This window comes from Notolepis coatsorum (assembly GCF_963971535.1).
Source record: "Notolepis coatsorum genome assembly, chromosome: 17".
NCBI classification, from domain to species: domain Eukaryota; kingdom Metazoa; phylum Chordata; class Actinopteri; order Aulopiformes; family Paralepididae; genus Notolepis; species Notolepis coatsorum.
The window spans coordinates 2,693,425-2,717,510 of NC_140181.1; the positions used below are offsets into that span (position 1 = coordinate 2,693,425).

Consider the following 24,086-nt stretch of genomic DNA (forward strand, 5'->3'; position numbering starts at 1 on the left):
AGTATACATGTTGTCTTCTCCTCTCACTCTGTGCCTTTTCTTACATTGCAGTCCTACAACACGGAATCTGCAGTTCAACAGAAAGTTCTGGGTCTTCTGGTGGGTTCAGTGTGTGTCTACATGTTGTACTGTAGCTGTACTGTAGTTGAGTATATGTTGTGAGTGGTTCAGTGTGTGTCTACATGTTGTACTGTAGCTGTACTGTAGTTGAGTATATGTTGTGAGTGGTTCAGTGTGTGTCTACATGTTGTACTGTAGCTGTACTGTAGTTGAGTATATGTTGTGAGTGGTTCAGTGTGTGTCTACATGTTGTACTGTAGCTGTACTGTAGTTGAGTATATGTTGTGAGTGGTTCAGTGTGTGTCTACATGTTGTACTGTAGCTGTACTGTAGTTGAGTATATGTTGTGAGTGGTTCAGTGTGTGTCTACGTGTTGTACTGTAGTTGACTATATGTTTTTTATCCACTTTTTCTCCCCATTTTCTATTTTTCTCCCATCCCAATTTCGTATTATCCAATTCTTCCCTCCCCTGTCTTGAACGTTGCTAGACTATGCCTCCCACTGGTCGGCTGTAGTGAGGATAGAAGCCTTGCATCACGTGTCCCCTCCCTCCGGTACGCGAGGAGGCAGCCTGTCGCATCTTTTCACCGCAGCAGCTCGAACTCTCAGTGGCGAGGAGTAACGCGTGGGAGGCTCATGCTGCTGCCCCCGCTGCTTCCTGTTTCCGCCGCACCGGCGTCACCCAACCGACCTGTAGGAGTCGCTGTCCACAACGTCCAATCCCCACCCACCGGCTTTCCCACCCCCTAACACTGCCAATTGTGTTAGTATGACGGCCGGCCAAGCTGGTAGCAACGCAGAGAGCTGGGCTCGATACCAGCATCTCCTGCGTTAGTGGCGAGCGCCTTGCCCACTGCGCCACTCAGCCGCCCAGTTGTTGACTATGTTGTGGTAAAAGCAGATCCTACTGTACTGCAAGGTCAAAGGGCAAACCCCAGTGTGTTTGGCTTGTTGTTTAAACACAATCGGTGGTGACTGACGTAAGGGATTGCCTGCGAAAATTTAAGCGTTTCTGCTTTAAAACATAATCGGTGCCATGGGGCTGGATTCAGTCAAAATCCCCCTTTGCAATGTTTACACCATTTTAGTTTATGTATTTTGCAACATGTTAACACCAGCCACACAATGGACACGATTTTGACAGCTGGAAGAAGCATATGAATACTTGCGAGAGCCCCGTCGAGCTATTACCATATTTTCCAGAACCATTTTAGATTACTTTTCCACAATTACATGTCCAGACGAAATGTATTAGGTCATCCAAAAGTGGGAGTCACGTTGCGATTGTAAAACAATGATGTGCATTATTCGGAATCCTATCCACCACCTGTACGACTGCAATAGTACTAACGTGTCGCCATGCATTGCATTGTGGGGATTCTTTCCCTTCGCACGTCCTTCACTTCTCCTGCTGTTTTCCCGACCCACGGCATCAAACTATTATTACTGCCGCTGTCGTTATTATCTGTCGGAACATAGCTCGTCTCCCGTGTTCTAGAACATGGCAACAGCTTCTCTCCCGTGTTCTGGAACATAGCAACAGCTTTGTCTCCCGGGGTCTAGAACATAGCAGCAGCTTGTATCCCGTGTTCTAGAACATAGCAGCAGCTTGTATCCTGTGTTCTAGAACATAGCAGCAGCTTGTATCCCGTGTTCTATAACATAGCAACATCTTGTCTCCCGTGTTCTAGAACATAGCAGCAGCTTGTATCCCGTGTTCTAGAACATAGCAGCAGCTTGTATCCCGTGTTCTATAACATAGCAACATCTTGTCTCCCGTGTTCTAGAACATAGCAACAGCGTGTCTCCCGTGTTCTCGAACAACACAACATCTTGTCTCCATGTGTTCCAGAACAACACAACACCCTGTCTCCATGTGTTCCAGAACAACACAACATCTTGTCTCCATGTGTTCCAGAACAACATAACATCCTGTCTCCATGTGTACATAACATCCTGTCTCCATGTGTTCCAGAACAACATAACATCCTGTCTCCATGTGTTCCAGAACAACATAACATCCTGTCTCCATGTGTTCCAGAACAACATAACATCCTGTCTCCATGTGTTCCAGAACAACATAACATCCTGTCTCCATGTGTTCCAGAACAACATAACATCCTGTCTCCATGTGTTCCAGAACAACATAACATCCTGTCTCCATGTGTTCCAGAACAACATAACATCCTGTCTCCATGTGTTCCAGAACAACATAACATCCTGTCTCCATGTGTTCCAGAACAACACAACATCTTGTCTCCATGTGTTCCAGAACAACATAACATCCTTTCCCCAAAGCCTGTTTTTGGGATTCGAACTTCGTCAGGGTTTTTCGAACGAGCGTTCGAACCTTCATTTTTAATAAAAGAAAAAATACATAAAAAAATTCAAAATAAATGTTTTATTTAATTTTTTTATAAATATCCTCAAACTAAATCCTCAATTTGAATAAAGTGATTAATCTGATTAAATGAGTTTCTTTTTTATTAAATCAACTTTGTTTTTTTCTTCTCTCTTTATTTTAATACTATAATATTAGTGTAGCCTACTCTTTATCTGCAGCTGTGAAGAAAAACCCCACTGGTTAAAACAGAATGAATAGACACACACACAAAAAATAAAAAAAATAAAATGTGTATTAAAAATAAAGAATTCTAATTTTGCTTTAGAGATGGAACATTGGGGCTCAGCCTTCTTGTCTCCATGTGTTCCAGAACAACGTGGCGGAGGTGGGGGAGCTCCAGGCGGAGCTGATGGAGGATGACCTGCTGGAGCACATCCTCGACCTGCTGCAGGACCCCCGGGTGGAGGTGGGCGTGCGCTACTTCGCCGGGGGGGTCCTGGCCCAGCTGGCGTCCCGACCCGAGTCCTGGAGCCTGGACCAAGAGCTCCGCACCGCCATCCTGGAAGAGCTGGTGAGTTGGGAGTTTGTGTGTGCGGTAGGGCTGACCTTCGAATTTCTTTTTGGAATTCGAAGCTTCGGGGCCGAGATTCGATTTTAATTCGAAGCTTCGAGATACTTTTTTTTATTACATTTTTTTATTTTAAATTTAAAATAAAAAAATTTTTATTAAATTTTTTTTATGTTGTGGGACTTGTACAGCACTTTGTTTAGCTTTGTCAGTGTTGTAAAGTTTAAACCTTTTTAAATCTTAGACAAACGAAACACTTTGCTTTCATGAAATATTGTAAGCCGTCATGTGAGGCTTTATAAAAGCAGCACAATGAACACAGATCTGTCAGTGCCGAGTCCGACCTCATCTTAAATAACAAACAGCACTGCTTGTTGTAGTTAACAAACAGAGGCAGAGCTGATTTTAGATGGGGGAAAAAATACATATATTTTTTATTTTTTATATATTTTCGAATTTTATTTTCATATTCGAATCCCATGCCCATCGAACGAAGCTTCAAAGTATTTAAGACGGCCCTAGTGTGCGGCCTTGTTTTTCTACTGTCGTTTTCTTCTGTCGTTGTGGGGACGGGTGCCGGACCCTAATCCTCTGTAAAGTAAACTATTCTTAGTTAGACCTGTCTTTATGGTTAACAAGGGTTCGCACCCGTGTGCTTAAAGTGCTTGATTACTTTACCAAAAAAAGTCAAGGCCTGGACTTCCTTGAAAACAGCAAATCTTTTTAACAAGGTGCTTAAAAAGTCCTTGAAATTTAAATCAACCTTTTGCATTGAAAGTTTTGTTCATCCACGATAAAATTGTTCTGAATCAAGAAAGGGGTTTTTATTTAATGTGTAACTAATTGTCGGAAAATTGGTTTTAAGCCATACATATTGGATTCAATCTTTTTTCCTATATAAAAAGTGAATTGTATCCTTTTAAATGCCCTTTTTTAAATGAAAAATAGTGCTTGGAAAAGTACTTGAAAGTCCTTGAATTTTATTTTGCAATGTCTGTGGGAACCCTGTATACATGAAGCAGGTCAGTCCTCTAAAGTGGGTCAGTCCTCTAAAGTGGGTCAGTCCTCCTCTAAAGTGGGTCAGTCCTCTAAAGGGGGTCAGTCCTCCTCTAAAGTGGGTCAGTCCTCTAAAGGGGGTCAGTCCTCTAAAGTGGGTCAGTCCTCTAAAGGGGGTCAGTCCTCTAAAGAGGGTCAGTCCTCTAAAGTGGGTCAGTCCTCTAAAGGGGGTCAGTCCTCTAAAGTGGGTCAGTCCTCTAAAGGGGGTCAGTCCTCTAAAGGGGGTCAGTCCTCTAAAGTGGGTCAGTCCTCTAAAGTGGGTCAGTCCTCTAAAGGGGGTCAGTCCTCTAAAGTGGGTCAGTCCTCTAAAGGGGGTCAGTCCTCTAAAGTGGGTCAGTCCTCTAAAGGGGGTCAGTCCTCTAAAGGGGGTCAGTCCTCTAAAGGGGGTCAGTCCTCTAAAGTGGGTCAGTCCTCTAAAGGGGGTCAGTCCTCTAAAGGGGGTCAGTCCTCTAAAGGGGGTCAGTCCTCCTCTAAAGTGGGTCAGTCCTCTAAAGTGGGTCAGTCCTCCTCTAAAGGGGGTCAGTCCTCTAAAGTGGGTCAGTCCTCTAAAGGGGGTCAGTCCTCTAAAGTGGGTCAGTCCTCCTCTAAAGTGGGTCAGTCCTCTAAAGCGGGTCAGTCCTCTAAAGGGGGTCAGTCCTCTAAAGTGGGTCAGTCCTCCTCTAAAGGGGGTCAGTCCTCTAAAGTGGGTCAGTCCTCCTCTAAAGTGGGTCAGTCCTCTAAAGCAGGGGTTCCCAAACTTTTCAGGCCAGGACCCAGAAAATAAGGCGTCAGAGAGCCGCGGCCCAATGCACATTGTAACTGAGGGGTACAATTCCCTGACTGTATTACTAGATATGATACTTACTACCACTACCTTTGTACTTAATATTCGGCCACCCAGTACTCGGCATAAATATATTATGATGAACACTGTCACGTAGATGAAACGGATCCAACACAAATGTACGAATTAGAAATAGGTCTTTATTTCTACACAGCGATGGTGTGTAGAGCAAGCACTTAATCAAATCAATCACATTTATGAATGGGAATTAGTATGCACTTTTATGGCAAGAGTATTCGTCGGTATATCAATAGAGAATGTCCAATCTCTGAAGGCGCAGGTGGTACATATACGACCTGGAATAGTTAAGGAATAATAGCAATGATACTTTAATGATTATAGACTGGATACACTAGGGGGGGTTAATCCGGTCGCTTGTAAGCCGACAGGAGTAGGAAGGGGGGGGGGGGTAGAGTCCGGCTGCCTCATCCGGCCAAGGGTATCCCAGGTGAACCCACTGTAGTGCCGTTCAATGCGCCGGCGATCCTTGGACCACAGATGAAAGCAGATGGACTCTTTGTGGGCCGGCGTCCTCCGGTCCACGGAGGAGAGACGTGAAGCGACCTCGTCTTGCAGAGCGTCTCCTCACCTTGCGTCCTCTCCAGGGGGGGGGGTTCCAACACACGGCAGTGTCGGGGGTCTTTATCCATGGAATAATCAACGTATACAAAGCATAATCCGTGCCTGGGAAGGCGGGCTGTCGTCGGTAGAATAATCCGGTATACAGGTCCACTCGCTCGTCGGCTCTGGGGCTCCTCGGGTGCAATCTCACATGGGGTCGATCATCCTGGATAAACAGCCAGTTCTCTGCCCGAAACGATGGGGTGCTGACTACGGTAGTATTCTCACCGCACGAAGCACTATATATTAACAGACTATTATTAGCTTAATAGACTACGTCCAACTCGACGATATAGTGCCAAATATGACTATTCAAATATTAATATACACGATGTCTCAATACCGATGGTAGGCCGAACTTGGCCTTACTCCCACACGTGGCGTCGCGGGGAGGCTTTACGTCTGTGACTCTATTGGAGGGTAAGAAACTGGACTGAAAAGGAAGTCCTACTTTAGTAGCGCAGTATATATACGCACTATGAACAAATAGTCCCATTAGTGGTGCGGTAGCCAGATTCCTACGCGGAACTAGGACTTGTTCGTACATGTTGAGCGGTACGTTTGAACTGGGTCTGGGGGGTATGGCAGCCTGGCACCAAGGTCTCGACCAATAGTAGAATGGAGACTATTATGGGATGTTCAGTAGGCTAGAATGGATATTCAATGCATATTGTACAAGGAATATACAAGGGATATCAAGGAATATTAGAGAATATACAAATACAATTAAATATATATATATAATAAATATATATATTCGGTTTAATCTGGCCCTTCACAACAGCCACCCCCTGATTGGTCCCAGACCTAATCAGTTAAGCAGAGACAGATTAATCGCGTTGTCTATTTACACATAAGGGTTTGCTGTAGGGGTCAGTCAACTTCACAAAGTCATAGGGTTATAGGGTCATGGTCATCATCGATTGTGTCTGGGAGTCGGGGCAGTTCTATGAGCCTCGCCACGGGACGGGTGTAAGTGCGACCCTGGACAAGCACTTCAGCTGCTCGGACCTTGCCGTCGGCACCGGTGATCACTTTGCTTACGCGGCCGGCCGGCCACATAGCTCTGGGCAGTGATTGATCAATAATCATGACGACTGTTCCTTCTGTCAAATTGTCTCTCTCCTTTACCCACTTCTGGCGGGTCTGTAGAGACGGTAGGTAGTGCAGTAGGAAACTGCTCCAAAACTTGTCGGCTAATACTTGGCTGTACCTCCACATTCGTCGGCCGTTCGCTTCTTCAGGCCGGTACATTGTCTGGGGTAATGCAGGATCTAGCCGCCCCATCAGGAGTGTGTTGGGGGTAACTGGGTCGATATCCGCCACATCACTGGAGATGTATCCGAGGGGCTTCGAGTTAAGTACTCCCTCAATCTCCGTGAGGACTGTCATTAGGACTTCTTCCGCCACAGTCTGGGCCCCAAGTACTGCGTACAGGGCTGTCTTTATGGAGCGCACTTCTCGTTCCCAAGTGCCACCGAAGTGGGGTGCGTTTGGGGGGTTGAATTGGAAATCAACCTGTGCTGGAGCGAGGTGGGTCTTAAGTTCTGGGCCCATAGCTTGGAAGCTCTCTCTCAGCTCTCTTTCGCCGCCTTTGAAGTTTGTCCCATGATCGGACAATAGGGTAGACGGTCTTCCTTTCCGTGATGTGAATCTACGGAAGGCCATAAGGAATGAGTCTGTGCTCATGGTCGGGAGAAGCTCGATGTGTATCGCTCTGGTGGTCATGCATTTGAATACAATACCCCACCGCTTCTCGGTTCCTCTTCCTTTCTTTATGTGCAGCGGGCCAAAGCAGTCCATACCCGTTGAGTGGAATGGCTTGTCACCGATTCGGAGGCGACATGGAGGAAGGTCAGCCATCCTTGGTATGCTGGGCTGCGCGCGCCACTTGCGGCAGTCTAGACATGTTCGCTGGAAGCGCCGTACCGCCTCTCTTCCTTGTAGGATCCAGTAACGACGTCTGATTTCCGCGAAGACTCTTTCTGCTCCTGCGTGATGTACATCCTCATCGTATTTCTTTATAATCAGCTCTGTGACCTTGTGTCGGCTGTTCAATACGATCGGGTATTTAATGTCATCCGGTAGATTGGGGGCTCTGCGTAGGCGACCACCCACTCTGATGAGGGTATGAGCGTCGCTCTCGGGGGCCAGATGAATTAATCTGCTGTCGGATGGGACGGGCTTTCCTCCCTGTAGACAGGCCAATTCATCGGGGAACGAGTCTCTCTGGGCTCGCTGCAGTAGAAGCAATTCTGCTTCCTCGTAGTTAGCTGCTGACATTTCAGCGGGGGACTTACACTCCGGGTGGTGCCGCAGGAATGTCCTTTGTTGTGCACTCTCTATGGACGTGCAATCGTCTATGTTAGGGTCGGTGGAGGCTACGGTGCTCAATCCACAGAACACAGACTTCTTATTTTCCACCTCCTCTGGACTTGCTTCCCTCGGGATAGGCATGGGCCACTGTCCTTCCGGGAGTCTTAGGAATGCGGGGCCGTCACTGTAAGCATTGTGACGGGTGAGGTCATCTAGGGGCATTCCCCGGGTGATGACGTCAGCTGGGTTCTGTTTTGTATCAACGTAGCGCCACTCTGTTTCTCCGGTTAACTCTTCGGTTAAGTCTTGAATCTCGGTGACTCTGACTCCCACGAAGACTTTGTACTTGCATGAGTCCGATTTGATCCAGGCGAGTACTGTCGTGGAATCTGACCACAGGATTGTTCTAGACACCGGTATGGTGAGCTCACGTTGGATGAGCGTGGCTAGGTGCGCTCCGGCTAGGGCTGCGCAGAGCTCTAGGCGTGGGATAGATTGTTGCTTGCGTGGGGCTATTCTCGAGCGGGCGAGGACAAATGCTGTGTAGATCTCTCCCCCCCTTTCTTGGGCCCGCAAGTAGGCTACTGATCCGTATGCGACCTCTGAGGCGTCACTGAAGACGTGTAAGTCCATTTTACATGTCTCTGGCCTCACCGTGGGTGGGAAGTAGCTTCGGCGCATATTAACGCCTGGGAGTGAGTGGAGCTCCATCTCCCACTCTCTCCAGGTGGATGCAAGGTGTGCGGGAATGGGGTCGTCCCAGCCCTGGTCCTTGTCCCACAATGCTTGTACAATCATTTTTGCCCTGGTGGTGTACGGTAGAATACATCCTAGCGGGTCATATTGTCGGGCGAGTGTTGTGTACACACTCCGTCTGGTGGTCGGCGCCGCCGCCGGCCTTCCCTGCTCCGTAGTCAGGGGCTTGTGTCTGTAGTGAAGCGAATCTGTTTTGAATCGCCACACCAATCCCAGGGTCATCTCCTGGGCTTCTCCCGGGATTGTAGCCATCCAGGTCTCGCTGCTGGCTGCCTTGTCCTCGGAGGAGAGGCTGCGCAGTACTTGCGGATCGCTGCTGGCCCACTGCCTGAGATCAAAGCCGCCTTTGATCAATGAGGCGCGGAGTTTAATCAGGAGAGCCTCGGCTTCTTCCTGGGTTGAAAGGCTTTGTAGACAGTTGTCTACGTAGAAGCTGTTCTTTACGCTGTGTCGGACCTCTTCGTCCGCTGCTGGGTCCTCTGCTACATGTTTCTGTAGTGCAAATGTAGCACAGCAGGGGCTGCACGTCGTTCCGAAGGGGAGGACTTCCCATTGGTAGATGGCTGGGTGCTCATCTCCTGGCTTCTCTCTCCATAGGAACCGTAACAGGGGCTTGTCCTCCTCTACTAATCTCACCTGCAGGAACATTCCTTTAATGTCCCCGCTGATGGCCACCTTTTCCTGGCGGAAGCGGAGTAGAACGCCGAGTAGGGAGGGGCCGAGTGTGGGACCGGGCAGTAACTCTTTATTCAGATTTTGGGATCCGATCTGGTAGCTGCAGTTAAATACTATGCGGTCTTTACCGTTGTGATGGACCTTGTGGTGAGGCACGTACCACGATTCAGTGGTCTGGTCAGCCTCTTTAATGTCCATCTTTGTGACGTGTCCCGCTGTGATGAGCTTCTCAATCTCAGCGCGGTATACACTCTCTTGGGCGGGGTTCTTGGCTAAGCGCCGCTCCGTGTTCAGCAGGTACCGTTCTGTGGCGTCTGTCTGTGGCGAGAATGTCCAATCTCTGAAGGCGCAGGTGGTACATATACGACCTGGAATAGTTAAGGAATAATAGCAATGATACTTTAATGATTATAGACTGGATACACTAGGGGGGGTTAATCCGGTCGCTTGTAAGCCGACAGGAGTAGGAAGGGGGGGGGGGTAGAGTCCGGCTGCCTCATCCGGCCAAGGGTATCCCAGGTGAACCCACTGTAGTGCCGTTCAATGCGCCGGCGATCCTTGGACCACAGATGAAAGCAGATGGACTCTTTGTGGGCCGGCGTCCTCCGGTCCACGGAGGAGAGACGTGAAGCGACCTCGTCTTGCAGAGCGTCTCCTCACCTTGCGTCCTCTCCAGGGGGGGGGGTTCCAACACACGGCAGTGTCGGGGGTCTTTATCCATGGAATAATCAACGTATACAAAGCATAATCCGTGCCTGGGAAGGCGGGCTGTCGTCGGTAGAATAATCCGGTATACAGGTCCACTCGCTCGTCGGCTCTGGGGCTCCTCGGGTGCAATCTCACATGGGGTCGATCATCCTGGATAAACAGCCAGTTCTCTGCCCGAAACGATGGGGTGCTGACTACGGTAGTATTCTCACCGCACGAAGCACTATATATTAACAGACTATTATTAGCTTAATAGACTACGTCCAACTCGACGATATAGTGCCAAATATGACTATTCAAATATTAATATACACGATGTCTCAATACCGATGGTAGGCCGAACTTGGCCTTACTCCCACACGTGGCGTCGCGGGGAGGCTTTACGTCTGTGACTCTATTGGAGGGTAAGAAACTGGACTGAAAAGGAAGTCCTACTTTAGTAGCGCAGTATATATACGCACTATGAACAAATAGTCCCATTAGTGGTGCGGTAGCCAGATTCCTACGCGGAACTAGGACTTGTTCGTACATGTTGAGCGGTACGTTTGAACTGGGTCTGGGGGGTATGGCAGCCTGGCACCAAGGTCTCGACCAATAGTAGAATGGAGACTATTATGGGATGTTCAGTAGGCTAGAATGGATATTCAATGCATATTGTACAAGGAATATACAAGGGATATCAAGGAATATTAGAGAATATACAAATACAATTAAATATATATATATAATAAATATATATATTCGGTTTAATCTGGCCCTTCACAACACACATCGTCTGGCTTTTTTTTTTTTTTTTTTTTCAGGCGACCGATTTTTTAAGCCAAATATCACTTCAATCCTATTAAGTTAGTTCAAGTTAGTTATTCTTTTATATGTGCTATTTATGAGAGGGCTAACTTGTTGCAAAATAATAATGATAATAATAATAGCCTCATTAAAATACTATTGTTGCTTCGGTTGTTTTCAGCGTTTTATGTGCATAAATAATCTGTTATTTAGTTTGAAATGTTCGTTGAAATAAGTAGATTTTTCGTTTTTGTTTATTTATTAAGTTAATATAAAACCATATAGTCACATTTTAGAATACAATAGAATAGAATTTTAGAATACAACTAGAAACACTGTCCTGGCCTGCTTCTAAGTTCAGTGACCTGACAAAAAAAAAAAAAAAAAAAAAAATTATTTTTTATTTTCTTTTATTTTTTTTAAATCATCTCGCGGCCCATCCGTGGCTGCTCGCGGCCCACCTTTGGGTCGCGACCCCGACTTTGGGAACCACTGCTCTAAAGTGGGTCAGTCCTCTAAAGTGGGTCAGTCCTCCTCTAAAGTGGGTCAGTCCTCTAAAGTGGGTCAGTCCTCTAAAGTGGGTCAGTCCTCTAAAGTGGGTCAGTCCTCTAAAGTGGGTCAGTCCTCTAAAGTGGGTCAGTCCTCTAAAGTGGGTCAGTCCTCTAAAGTGGGTCAGTCCTCTAAAGAGGGTCAGTCCTCTAAAGTGGGTCAGTCCTCTAAAGGGGGTCAGTCCTCTAAAGTGGGTCAGTCCTCTAAAGTGGGTCAGTCCTCTAAAGTGGGTCAGTCCTCTAAAGCGGGTCAGTCCTCTAAAGAGGGTCAGTCCTCTAAAGTGGGTCAGTCCTCTAAAGGGGGTCAGTCCTCTAAAGTGGGTCAGTCCTCTAAAGTGGGTCAGTCCTCCTCTAAAGAGGGTCAGTCCTCTAAAGTGGGTCAGTCCTCTAAAGTGGGTCAGTCCTCTAAAGGGGGTCAGTCCTCTAAAGTGGGTCAGTCCTCTAAAGGGGGTCAGTCCTCTAAAGTGGGTCAGTCCTCTAAAGTGGGTCAGTCCTCTAAAGTGGGTCAGTCCTCTAAAGGGGGTCAGTCCTCCTCTAAAGTGGGTCAGTCCTCCTCTAAAGGGGGTCAGTCCTCTAAAGTGGGTCAGTCCTCCTCTAAAGTGGGTCAGTCCTCTAAAGTGGGTCAGTCCTCTAAAGGGGGTCAGTCCTCTAAAGGGGGTCAGTCCTCCTCTAAAGTGGGTCAGTCCTCTAAAGTGGGTCAGTCCTCCTCTAAAGGGGGTCAGTCCTCTAAAGCGGGTCAGTCCTCTAAAGGGGGTCAGTCCTCTAAAGTGGGTCAGTCCTCCTCTAAAGCGGGTCAGTCCTCTAAAGGGGGTCAGTCCTCTAAAGTGGGTCAGTCCTCCTCTAAAGGGGGTCAGTCCTCTAAAGTGGGTCAGTCCTCCTCTAAAGTGGGTCAGTCCTCTAAAGCAGGGGTTCCCAAACTTTTCAGGCCAGGACCCAGAAAATAAGGCGTCAGAGAGCCGCGGCCCAATGCACATTGTAACTGAGGGGTACAATTCCCTGACTGTATTACTAGATATGATACTTACTACCACTACCTTTGTACTTAATATTCGGCCACCCAGTACTCGGCATAAATATATTATGATGAACACTGTCACGTAGATGAAACGGATCCAACACAAATGTACGAATTAGAAATAGGTCTTTATTTCTACACAGCGATGGTGTGTAGAGCAAGCACTTAATCAAATCAATCACATTTATGAATGGGAATTAGTATGCACTTTTATGGCAAGAGTATTCGTCGGTATATCAATAGAGAATGTCCAATCTCTGAAGGCGCAGGTGGTACATATACGACCTGGAATAGTTAAGGAATAATAGCAATGATACTTTAATGATTATAGACTGGATACACTAGGGGGGGTTAATCCGGTCGCTTGTAAGCCGACAGGAGTAGGAAGGGGGGGGGGGTAGAGTCCGGCTGCCTCATCCGGCCAAGGGTATCCCAGGTGAACCCACTGTAGTGCCGTTCAATGCGCCGGCGATCCTTGGACCACAGATGAAAGCAGATGGACTCTTTGTGGGCCGGCGTCCTCCGGTCCACGGAGGAGAGACGTGAAGCGACCTCGTCTTGCAGAGCGTCTCCTCACCTTGCGTCCTCTCCAGGGGGGGGGGTTCCAACACACGGCAGTGTCGGGGGTCTTTATCCATGGAATAATCAACGTATACAAAGCATAATCCGTGCCTGGGAAGGCGGGCTGTCGTCGGTAGAATAATCCGGTATACAGGTCCACTCGCTCGTCGGCTCTGGGGCTCCTCGGGTGCAATCTCACATGGGGTCGATCATCCTGGATAAACAGCCAGTTCTCTGCCCGAAACGATGGGGTGCTGACTACGGTAGTATTCTCACCGCACGAAGCACTATATATTAACAGACTATTATTAGCTTAATAGACTACGTCCAACTCGACGATATAGTGCCAAATATGACTATTCAAATATTAATATACACGATGTCTCAATACCGATGGTAGGCCGAACTTGGCCTTACTCCCACACGTGGCGTCGCGGGGAGGCTTTACGTCTGTGACTCTATTGGAGGGTAAGAAACTGGACTGAAAAGGAAGTCCTACTTTAGTAGCGCAGTATATATACGCACTATGAACAAATAGTCCCATTAGTGGTGCGGTAGCCAGATTCCTACGCGGAACTAGGACTTGTTCGTACATGTTGAGCGGTACGTTTGAACTGGGTCTGGGGGGTATGGCAGCCTGGCACCAAGGTCTCGACCAATAGTAGAATGGAGACTATTATGGGATGTTCAGTAGGCTAGAATGGATATTCAATGCATATTGTACAAGGAATATACAAGGGATATCAAGGAATATTAGAGAATATACAAATACAATTAAATATATATATATAATAAATATATATATTCGGTTTAATCTGGCCCTTCACAACAGCCACCCCCTGATTGGTCCCAGACCTAATCAGTTAAGCAGAGACAGATTAATCGCGTTGTCTATTTACACATAAGGGTTTGCTGTAGGGGTCAGTCAACTTCACAAAGTCATAGGGTTATAGGGTCATGGTCATCATCGATTGTGTCTGGGAGTCGGGGCAGTTCTATGAGCCTCGCCACGGGACGGGTGTAAGTGCGACCCTGGACAAGCACTTCAGCTGCTCGGACCTTGCCGTCGGCACCGGTGATCACTTTGCTTACGCGGCCGGCCGGCCACATAGCTCTGGGCAGTGATTGATCAATAATCATGACGACTGTTCCTTCTGTCAAATTGTCTCTCTCCTTTACCCACTTCTGGCGGGTCTGTAGAGACGGTAGGTAGTGCAGTAGGAAACTGCTCCAAAACTTGTCGGCTAATACTTGGCTGTACCTCCACATTTGTCGGCCGTTCGCTTCTTCAGGCCGGTACATTGTCTGGGGTAATGCAGGATCTAGCCGCCCCATCAGGAGTGTGTTGGGGGTAACTGGGTCGATATCCGCCACATCACTGGAGATGTATCCGAGGGGCTTCGAGTTAAGTACTCCCTCAATCTCCGTGAGGACTGTCATTAGGACTTCTTCCGCCACAGTCTGGGCCCCAAGTACTGCGTACAGGGCTGTCTTTATGGAGCGCACTTCTCGTTCCCAAGTGCCACCGAAGTGGGGTGCGTTTGGGGGGTTGAATTGGAAATCAACCTGTGCTGGAGCGAGGTGGGTCTTAAGTTCTGGGCCCATAGCTTGGAAGCTCTCTCTCAGCTCTCTTTCGCCGCCTTTGAAGTTTGTCCCATGATCGGACAATAGGGTAGACGGTCTTCCTTTCCGTGATGTGAATCTACGGAAGGCCATAAGGAATGAGTCTGTGCTCATGGTCGGGAGAAGCTCGATGTGTATCGCTCTGGTGGTCATGCATTTGAATACAATACCCCACCGCTTCTCGGTTCCTCTTCCTTTCTTTATGTGCAGCGGGCCAAAGCAGTCCATACCCGTTGAGTGGAATGGCTTGTCACCGATTCGGAGGCGACATGGAGGAAGGTCAGCCATCCTTGGTATGCTGGGCTGCGCGCGCCACTTGCGGCAGTCTAGACATGTTCGCTGGAAGCGCCGTACCGCCTCTCTTCCTTGTAGGATCCAGTAACTACGTCTGATTTCCGCGAAGACTCTTTCTGCTCCTGCGTGATGTACATCCTCATCGTATTTCTTTATAATCAGCTCTGTGACCTTGTGTCGGCTGTTCAATACGATCGGGTATTTAATGTCATCCGGTAGATTGGGGGCTCTGCGTAGGCGACCACCCACTCTGATGAGGGTATGAGCGTCGCTCTCGGGGGCCAGATGAATTAATCTGCTGTCGGATGGGACGGGCTTTCCTCCCTGTAGACAGGCCAATTCATCGGGGAACGAGTCTCTCTGGGCTCGCTGCAGTAGAAGCAATTCTGCTTCCTCGTAGTTAGCTGCTGACATTTCAGCGGGGGACTTACACTCCGGGTGGTGCCGCAGGAATGTCCTTTGTTGTGCACTCTCTATGGACGTGCAATCGTCTATGTTAGGGTCGGTGGAGGCTACGGTGCTCAATCCACAGAACACAGACTTCTTATTTTCCACCTCCTCTGGACTTGCTTCCCTCGGGACAGGCATGGGCCACTGTCCTTCCGGGAGTCTTAGGAATGCGGGGCCGTCACTGTAAGCATTGTGACGGGTGAGGTCATCTAGGGGCATTCCCCGGGTGATGACGTCAGCTGGGTTCTGTTTTGTATCAACGTAGCGCCACTCTGTTTCTCCGGTTAACTCTTCGGTTAAGTCTTGAATCTCGGTGACTCTGACTCCCACGAAGACTTTGTACTTGCATGAGTCCGATTTGATCCAGGCGAGTACTGTCGTGGAATCTGACCACAGGATTGTTCTAGACACCGGTATGGTGAGCTCACGTTGGATGAGCGTGGCTAGGTGCGCTCCGGCTAGGGCTGCGCAGAGCTCTAGGCGTGGGATAGATTGTTGCTTGCGTGGGGCTATTCTCGAGCGGGCGAGGACAAATGCTGTGTAGATCTCTCCCCCCCTTTCTTGGGCCCGCAAGTAGGCTACTGATCCGTATGCGACCTCTGAGGCGTCACTGAAGACGTGTAAGTCCATTTTACATGTCTCTGGCCTCACCGTGGGTGGGAAGTAGCTTCGGCGCATATTAACGCCTGGGAGTGAGTGGAGCTCCATCTCCCACTCTCTCCAGGTGGATGCAAGGTGTGCGGGAATGGGGTCGTCCCAGCCCTGGTCCTTGTCCCACAATGCTTGTACAATAATTTTTGCCCTGGTGGTGTACGGTAGAATACATCCTAGCGGGTCATATTGTCGGGCGAGTGTTGTGTACACACTCCGTCTGGTGGTCGGCGCCGCCGCCGGCCTTCCCTGCTCCGTAGTCAGGGGCTTGTGTCTGTAGTGAAGCGAATCTGTTTTGAATCGCCACACCAATCCCAGGGTCATCTCCTGGGCTTCTCCCGGGATTGTAGCCATCCAGGTCTCGCTGCTGGCTGCCTTGTCCTCGGAGGAGAGGCTGCGCAGTACTTGCGGATCGCTGCTGGCCCACTGCCTGAGATCAAAGCCGCCTTTGATCAATGAGGCGCGGAGTTTAATCAGGAGAGCCTCGGCTTCTTCCTGGGTTGAAAGGCTTTGTAGACAGTTGTCTACGTAGAAGCTGTTCTTTACGCTGTGTCGGACCTCTTCGTCCGCTGCTGGGTCCTCTGCTACATGTTTCTGTAGTGCAAATGTAGCACAGCAGGGGCTGCACGTCGTTCCGAAGGGGAGGACTTCCCATTGGTAGATGGCTGGGTGCTCATCTCCTGGCTTCTCTCTCCATAGGAACCGTAACAGGGGCTTGTCCTCCTCTACTAATCTCACCTGCAGGAACATTCCTTTAATGTCCCCGCTGATGGCCACCTTTTCCTGGCGGAAGCGGAGTAGAACGCCGAGTAGGGAGGGGCCGAGTGTGGGACCGGGCAGTAACTCTTTATTCAGATTTTGGGATCCGATCTGGTAGCTGCAGTTAAATACTATGCGGTCTTTACCGTTGTGATGGACCTTGTGGTGAGGCACGTACCACGATTCAGTGGTCTGGTCAGCCTCTTTAATGTCCATCTTTGTGACGTGTCCCGCTGTGATGAGCTTCTCAATCTCAGCGCGGTATACACTCTCTTGGGCGGGGTTCTTGGCTAAGCGCCGCTCCGTGTTCAGCAGGTACCGTTCTGTGGCGTCTGTCTGTGGCGAGAATGTCCAATCTCTGAAGGCGCAGGTGGTACATATACGACCTGGAATAGTTAAGGAATAATAGCAATGATACTTTAATGATTATAGACTGGATACACTAGGGGGGGTTAATCCGGTCGCTTGTAAGCCGACAGGAGTAGGAAGGGGGGGGGGGTAGAGTCCGGCTGCCTCATCCGGCCAAGGGTATCCCAGGTGAACCCACTGTAGTGCCGTTCAATGCGCCGGCGATCCTTGGACCACAGATGAAAGCAGATGGACTCTTTGTGGGCCGGCGTCCTCCGGTCCACGGAGGAGAGACGTGAAGCGACCTCGTCTTGCAGAGCGTCTCCTCACCTTGCGTCCTCTCCAGGGGGGGGGGTTCCAACACACGGCAGTGTCGGGGGTCTTTATCCATGGAATAATCAACGTATACAAAGCATAATCCGTGCCTGGGAAGGCGGGCTGTCGTCGGTAGAATAATCCGGTATACAGGTCCACTCGCTCGTCGGCTCTGGGGCTCCTCGGGTACAATCTCACATGGGGTCGATCATCCTGGATAAACAGCCAGTTCTCTGCCCGAAACGATGGGGTGCTGACTACGGTAGTATTCTCACCGCACGAAGCACTATATATTAACAGACTATTATTAGCTTAATAGACTACGTCCAACTCGACGATATAGTGCCAAATATGACTATTCAAATATTAATATACACGATGTCTCAATACCGATGGTAGGCCGAACTTGGCCTTACTCCCACACGTGGCGTCGCGGGGAGGCTTTACGTCTGTGACTCTATTGGAGGGTAAGAAACTGGACTGAAAAGGAAGTCCTACTTTAGTAGCGCAGTATATATACGCACTATGAACAAATAGTCCCATTAGTGGTGCGGTAGCCAGATTCCTACGCGGAACTAGGACTTGTTCGTACATGTTGAGCGGTACGTTTGAACTGGGTCTGGGGGGTATGGCAGCCTGGCACCAAGGTCTCGACCAATAGTAGAATGGAGACTATTATGGGATGTTCAGTAGGCTAGAATGGATATTCAATGCATATTGTACAAGGAATATACAAGGGATATCAAGGAATATTAGAGAATATACAAATACAATTAAATATATATATATAATAAATATATATATTCGGTTTAATCTGGCCCTTCACAACACACATCGTCTGGCTTTTTTTTTTTTTTTTTTTTTAGGCGACCGATTTTTTAAGCCAAATATCACTTCAATCCTATTAAGTTAGTTCAAGTTAGTTATTCTTTTATATGTGCTATTTATGAGAGGGCTAACTTGTTGCAAAATAATAATGATAATAATAATAGCCTCATTAAAATACTATTGTTGCTTCGGTTGTTTTCAGCGTTTTATGTGCATAAATAATCTGTTATTTAGTTTGAAATGTTCGTTGAAATAAGTAGATTTTTCGTTTTTGTTTATTTATTAAGTTAATATAAAACCATATAGTCACATTTTAGAATACAATAGAATAGAATTTTAGAATACAACTAGAAACACTGTCCTGGCCTGCTTCTAAGTTCAGTGACCTGACAAAAAAAAAAAAAAAAAAAAAATTTATTTTTTATTTTCTTTTATTTTTTTTAAATCATCTCGCGGCCCATCCGTGGCTGCTCGCGGCCCACCTTTGGGTCGCGACCCCGACTTTGGGAACCACTGCTCTAAAGTGGGTCAGTCCTCTAAAGTGGGTCAGTCCTCCTCTAAAGTGGGTCAGTCCTCTAAAGCGGGTCAGTCCTCTAAAGTGGGTCAGTCCTCTAAAGTGGGTCAGTCCTCTAAAGTGGGTCAGTCCTCTAAAGTGGGTCAGTCCTCTAAAGTGGGTCAGTCCTCTAAAGAGGGTCAGTCCTCTAAAGTGGGTCAGTCCTCTAAAGTGGGTCAGTCCTCTAAAGTGGGTCAGTCCTCTAAAGTGGGTCAGTCCTCTAAAGTGGGTCAGTCCTCTAAAGGGGGTCAGTCCTCTAAAGTGGGTCAGTCCTCTAAAGTGGGTCAGTCCTCCTCTAAAGTGGGTCAGTCCTCTAAAGGGGGTCAGTCCTCTAAAGTGGGTCAGTCCTCTAAAGTGGGTCAGTCCTCTAAAGAGGGTCAGTCCTCTAAAGTGGGTCAGTCCTCTAAAGTGGGTCAGTCCTCTAAAGTGGGTCAGTCCTCTAAAGTGGGTCAGTCCTCCTCTAAGCCGCCTCCCTCTCCGCAGCACGCTGCCATCATGACCTGGACGCCGCCTCAGAGAGAGATGGTCTCTTACAGGTGAGAGAGGAGCATCTTAACCCTTTCACTACCACACTACAGACTGTTAACCCTTTCACTACCACACTACAGACTGTTAACCCTTTCACTACCACACTACAGACTGTTAACCCTTTCACTACCACACTACAGACTGTTAACCCTTTCACTACCACACTACAGACTGTTAACCCTTTCACTACCACACTACAGACTGTTAACCCTTTCACTACCACACTACAGACTGTTAACCCTTTCACTATCACACCACCAAAGGGTTAACCCTTTCACAACCACACTGCAGAAGGTTAACCCTTTCACTACCACACTACAGACGGTTAACCCTTTCACTATCACACCACCAAAGGGTTAACCCTTTCACTGCCATACTACATAAGGTTAACCCTTTCACTACCACACTGCAGCAGGTCAACCCTTTCACTACCACACTACAGAAGGTTAACCCTTTCACTACCACACTACAGAAGGTTAACCTTTCACAACCACACTACGGAAGGTTAACCCTTTCACTACCACACTGCATAAGGTTAACCTTTCACTACCACACTGCATAAGGTTAACGCTTTCACTAGTGTGGTAGTGAAAGGTTAACCTTCTGTAGTGTGGCAGTGAAGGGGTTAACCTTCTGTAGTGTGGTAGTGAAAGGGTTAATAACATCCTCAGCCTTTTATTTGATATTTCTCTGTATTCCCCCCCCCCCCCCCCTCTGGTTCCTCCGTCCCTCCGTCAGGTCCTTCCGTCCGTTCCTCTCCCTGCTCCAGACCTCCCAGCCCCCCGGGGTGCAGCTGTGGGCGGTCTGGGCCATGCACCTGGTCTGCAGCCAGAACAGTAAGAGAGGGGGGGGGGGGGGCGGGGCCATGCACCTGGTCTGCAGCCAGAACAGTAAGAGGGGGGGGGGGGGGGGGGGGGGGGGCGGGGCCATGCACCTGGTCTGCAGCCAGAACAGTAAGAGAGGGGGGGGGGGCCATGCACCTGGTCTGCAGCCAGAACAGTAAGAGAGGGGGGGGGGGGGGGGGGGGGGGGGGGATGGGCCATGCACCTGGTCTGCAGCCAGAACAGTAAGAGAGGGGGGGGGGGGGGGGGGGCCATGCACCTGGTCTGCAGCCAGAACAGTAAGAGAGGGGGGGGGGGGCCATGCACCTGGTCTGCAGCCAGAACAGTAAGAGAGGGGGGGGGGGGGGGGGGGCATGCACCTGGTCTGCAGCCAGAACAGTAAGAGAGGGGGGGGGGGGGGGGGGGGGCCTGCATCTGGTCTGCAGCCAGAACAGTAAGAGAGGGGGGGGGGGGGGGGGCATGCATCTGGTCTGCAGCCAGAACAGTAAGAGAGGGGGGGGGGGGGGGGGGGGGGGCCGGGGCCATGCATCTGGTCTGCAGCCAGAACAGTAAGAGACGTATACCTACGTATACCGTAGCGGGTCATGATGGCAATCAAATGGTATTTTGTAAATGCGTAATATATATATTTTGTCAGTTATGTGAAATTGAGCCGCTTGTCATTACCTCCGGTTTTTAACCAACAATATTCGAGTGATATTAAATTGATTATCATTAGATAATAGGCCTGTTCCTCGACTTTGATTGGCCAACATTTGCTGATAGTCAACTTTCTTTAATACATTTTTGTATCATTCCATTTGGGCTGTGGGGGGGGGGGTTGCTTAATGTCTGAAGGAGTCGACTGAAGGCTTCTTGTCCTCTGTGGGGGGGGGGGTGCTTAATGTCTGAAGGAGTCGACTGAAGGCTTCTTGTCCTCTGTGCAAAAGCATGCAATTGGTCCACTGATGGATACATCTTGATATTTGTCTAGTCTAGTGTGTTCATTAGACGGTGAAATCCTCTTTCAGTGCCTCTGTGCCTGTTTTCTTGGGCAGTTAGCCTCTTTGCTTTTGGAAAGAATGATGAAATATATATATTATACTTTTAAATTCTTTTTGCATTCGGTTGGCAGTCGACTACGGCTCCTTTCGATCGATCAGTCGACTATTGGACTAGTCGAGGGCAGCCCTATTAGATAATAAAGTGAAATTGATTTAATATTAATAACAATGGGTTGTTAGATGTAGTTCCATGGTGGGGGGTCCTCACTGTTTTCTCTCTCTCCCCACGGACCGCCCTCTTCCATCCTCTAGCCCCTCATTACAGCAGCATGTTCCAGAAGGAAGGCGTGGTGGACCTGCTCCGGGCTCTGGTCGGACACCAGGACACACACGGAGACATCCGGGCCCTGGCCCAGAACATCCTGGGTCTGGTGGAGCGGAACCAGAGGCACGCTGAGCCCATCGGCAAGCAGACGCCACCCGAGAACTCATGATGCACTTAGTTCACCGCTCGGCCACTAGGGTCTTAGGGAGCGCTCTAGGGGTGGGGGAACATATCGATACGTAGTAGTATCACGATACTTTGCGTGGCGATACTGTATCGATACAGGGACACCAAGTATCGATATTCAATTATTCATTATTTTATTTTGGTATAAGGAAGTTGCATTGTTCGTTTCAATACCTGTAATAGTACAGTAGTCCACACACACACACACGTGTGCATTCAGTTAAGTTGGAATATGACTGTAATACAAACAGTTCAGTTTGTCAGGTACATGCAACACAGATTATTACAGTGTTTACATCTGTCTGCTTGAGAAAATACCATGTTCTGCAATAAAAATGATTGAACTGAGATGAACAGACTGAACTTTATTTTATTAGATAAAACATGTTGACAGTTTTACTTTGCAGTAAAAAATTAAATAAAAAAATTTGATAAAAAATAAATAGTGCAATATTCGCGATATATATAGAGTATCGCGATACTATCGTATCGCGGCTCAAGTATCGCGATAGTATCGTATCGCAAGGTCTCTGGCGATTCCCACCCCTAGCGCACTCACACCTACGCTGTTTGGTCCGTTTTAAGTGAACCATGGTCCCTTTAAATCAATAGTCCGTTTCGTTTGGAGAGGTGTGTGAACACAAACCAAACTATTTTGAGGACCAAACGACCGAACCACGGTCCTCTTGAAGAGTTGGGACTCGTCCGTTTCAAAGTGGAGCACGGTGCGTTTTGCTGTTGGTGTGAACGCAATCGAACTATAGTACCTAATCTATAGGAAGCAAAGTAGCCTACAGTGCATTGCAGTGCTCTCTCTCTCTCTCGCTCTCTCTCTCTTGCTCTCAACTCAACTACAAACTAGGTTCGCTCAAAAAAGGGCAGTGTGTGAACGCAAACCAAAATCAAACAATGAATCCAATCCATCCAATCCAACTTTATTTATAAAGCGCTTTAACAGCCACAGGGGCACAAAGTGCTGTACAGAGGGAGCATATTAAAAACTATACTAAACTGAGGTGTCTGTGTGGATATGTGTGGATATGGTGCGTCTGTCTGTCTGGGTCTCTTAATATGTCATGATGTGCTCTGTCCTTGTGTCCATGACTGTATTGTGACCTGTATCCCTACTATGTCTATGTGCTTTTGTTGTGTTTTTATTCTAATGTTATTTATCTTGATTTTATTCTGATTTGATTTTATTCTGATTTGATTGCTAACCCTTTTTTCACACAGGATGTTAGCCTGTACCTTCTGGCAGGGGGGGGACTGCCAATGGAAATGAGCCTTTTGGCTAAAATTGGATGCATTTACATTTGTAAAATGTTTTATTAATGTACATTGTCCCCCTTGAACAAATAAAGTAAACCTAACCTAAACCTATAAGCAGAAAGAAATAAAAAATAGAGTACCAAAAAAGAGAAGAAAAAAAGGTAAACATAGGCAGCAATACAAATTAAAATAGATCAGATCAAAAATATTTTAAAGCAAAGGACACAGTAACAAAACGATACAACAACAACACAGTGAGACAATAAGATCATAAAATCAACAAGCTGCATGGTGTCGAGAGCCAGAGAGAAGAGGTGGGTCTTAAGGAGGCCTTTGAAACGGGGCAGTGATGAGGCCGGTCAGCAGGGTCTTAGAGACGAGCGCTCGGTCAGCAGGGTCTTAGAGACGAGCGCTCGGTCAGCAGGGTCTTAGAGACGAGCGCTCGGTCAGCAGGGTCTTAGAGACGAGCGCTCGGTCAGCAGGGTCTTAGAGACGACCGCTCGGTCAGTAATAATAATAATTAATTTAATTTATATAGCGCTTCTCAATGACCCGAAGTCGCTGACAATAGTCGGGAGCAAAAGTAAAAGCAAAGAAACAAAAACAAAGAAACAGCAAAGAAACAAAAACAAAAGGAACATGAGACCATGGGGGGAACAGGGAAGACAGCATGATAGACTGGAAAAAAGACTGGAGACAGACATCAATCAGGTGGGAGGGGGGGGGGGGGGGGGTTGAAGGCAAGGGAGAACAGGTGGGTTTTGAGGCGAGTAGGGTCTTACGCACGAATCCCACCAGGCACGGGCAGAAGCGAGCGCAGGTTCCGTGCGAGAACAGAGGGGTGGGTCTGTGTCTTCATGGAAACGATTGAAAGTGTCTTCTCTCCCGTCACCACTGGGAGACATGTCGTCTCACGCGGTAAGAAGTAGTGTGACGATTGAAACCCACCAGGCGCGGGCGCAAGCACGCACGGGTTCCGTGCGAGAACAGCGCGCGTGGCCGTCCACACCGAGTCCGACTTCAGAGCGGGCGAAAGCGCACGGAGGAGGAGGAGGAAGGCACGTTTACATTGGAACAGCTGTAAACGCCTATAGTCTATATGCTAAGTCAGTCCCTGTTTGAAGATTTTTTTTAAACATTTCCAGTGTTCCATTGTCCATGTTGCATGTATTAACCAGTTATTATCTAATTAATTAGAATGTTCGAATTCATTTTAGAATGATGATCACAGTGTGACTGTACTCCTGGAAAAAAAAAGTATAGTAATATGGTTTATTTGTATTGGGAAAGATAC

General features: G+C 48.2%; 1 protein-coding gene across 1 annotated transcript in view; it reads left to right on the plus strand.

Annotated features, from left to right (window-relative positions):
- The window catches only part of LOC311243434 (protein zyg-11 homolog), a gene marked incomplete at its 5' end in the record, with an annotated part of 95,603 nt that extends 73,760 nt beyond the window's left edge, over window positions 1-21,843 (plus strand). Inside the window, 5 exons of the mRNA XM_084332665.1 lie at window positions 52-99; window positions 2,776-2,976; window positions 19,143-19,195; window positions 19,926-20,023; window positions 21,325-21,843. Of these exons, the coding sequence (XP_084188791.1) occupies window positions 52-99; window positions 2,776-2,976; window positions 19,143-19,195; window positions 19,926-20,023; window positions 21,325-21,506 (582 nt within the window). The 3' untranslated portion in view covers window positions 21,507-21,843. The remainder of the gene's footprint in view (window positions 1-51; window positions 100-2,775; window positions 2,977-19,142; window positions 19,196-19,925; window positions 20,024-21,324) is intronic.
- Window positions 21,844-24,086: the final 2,243 nt, after the last annotated feature.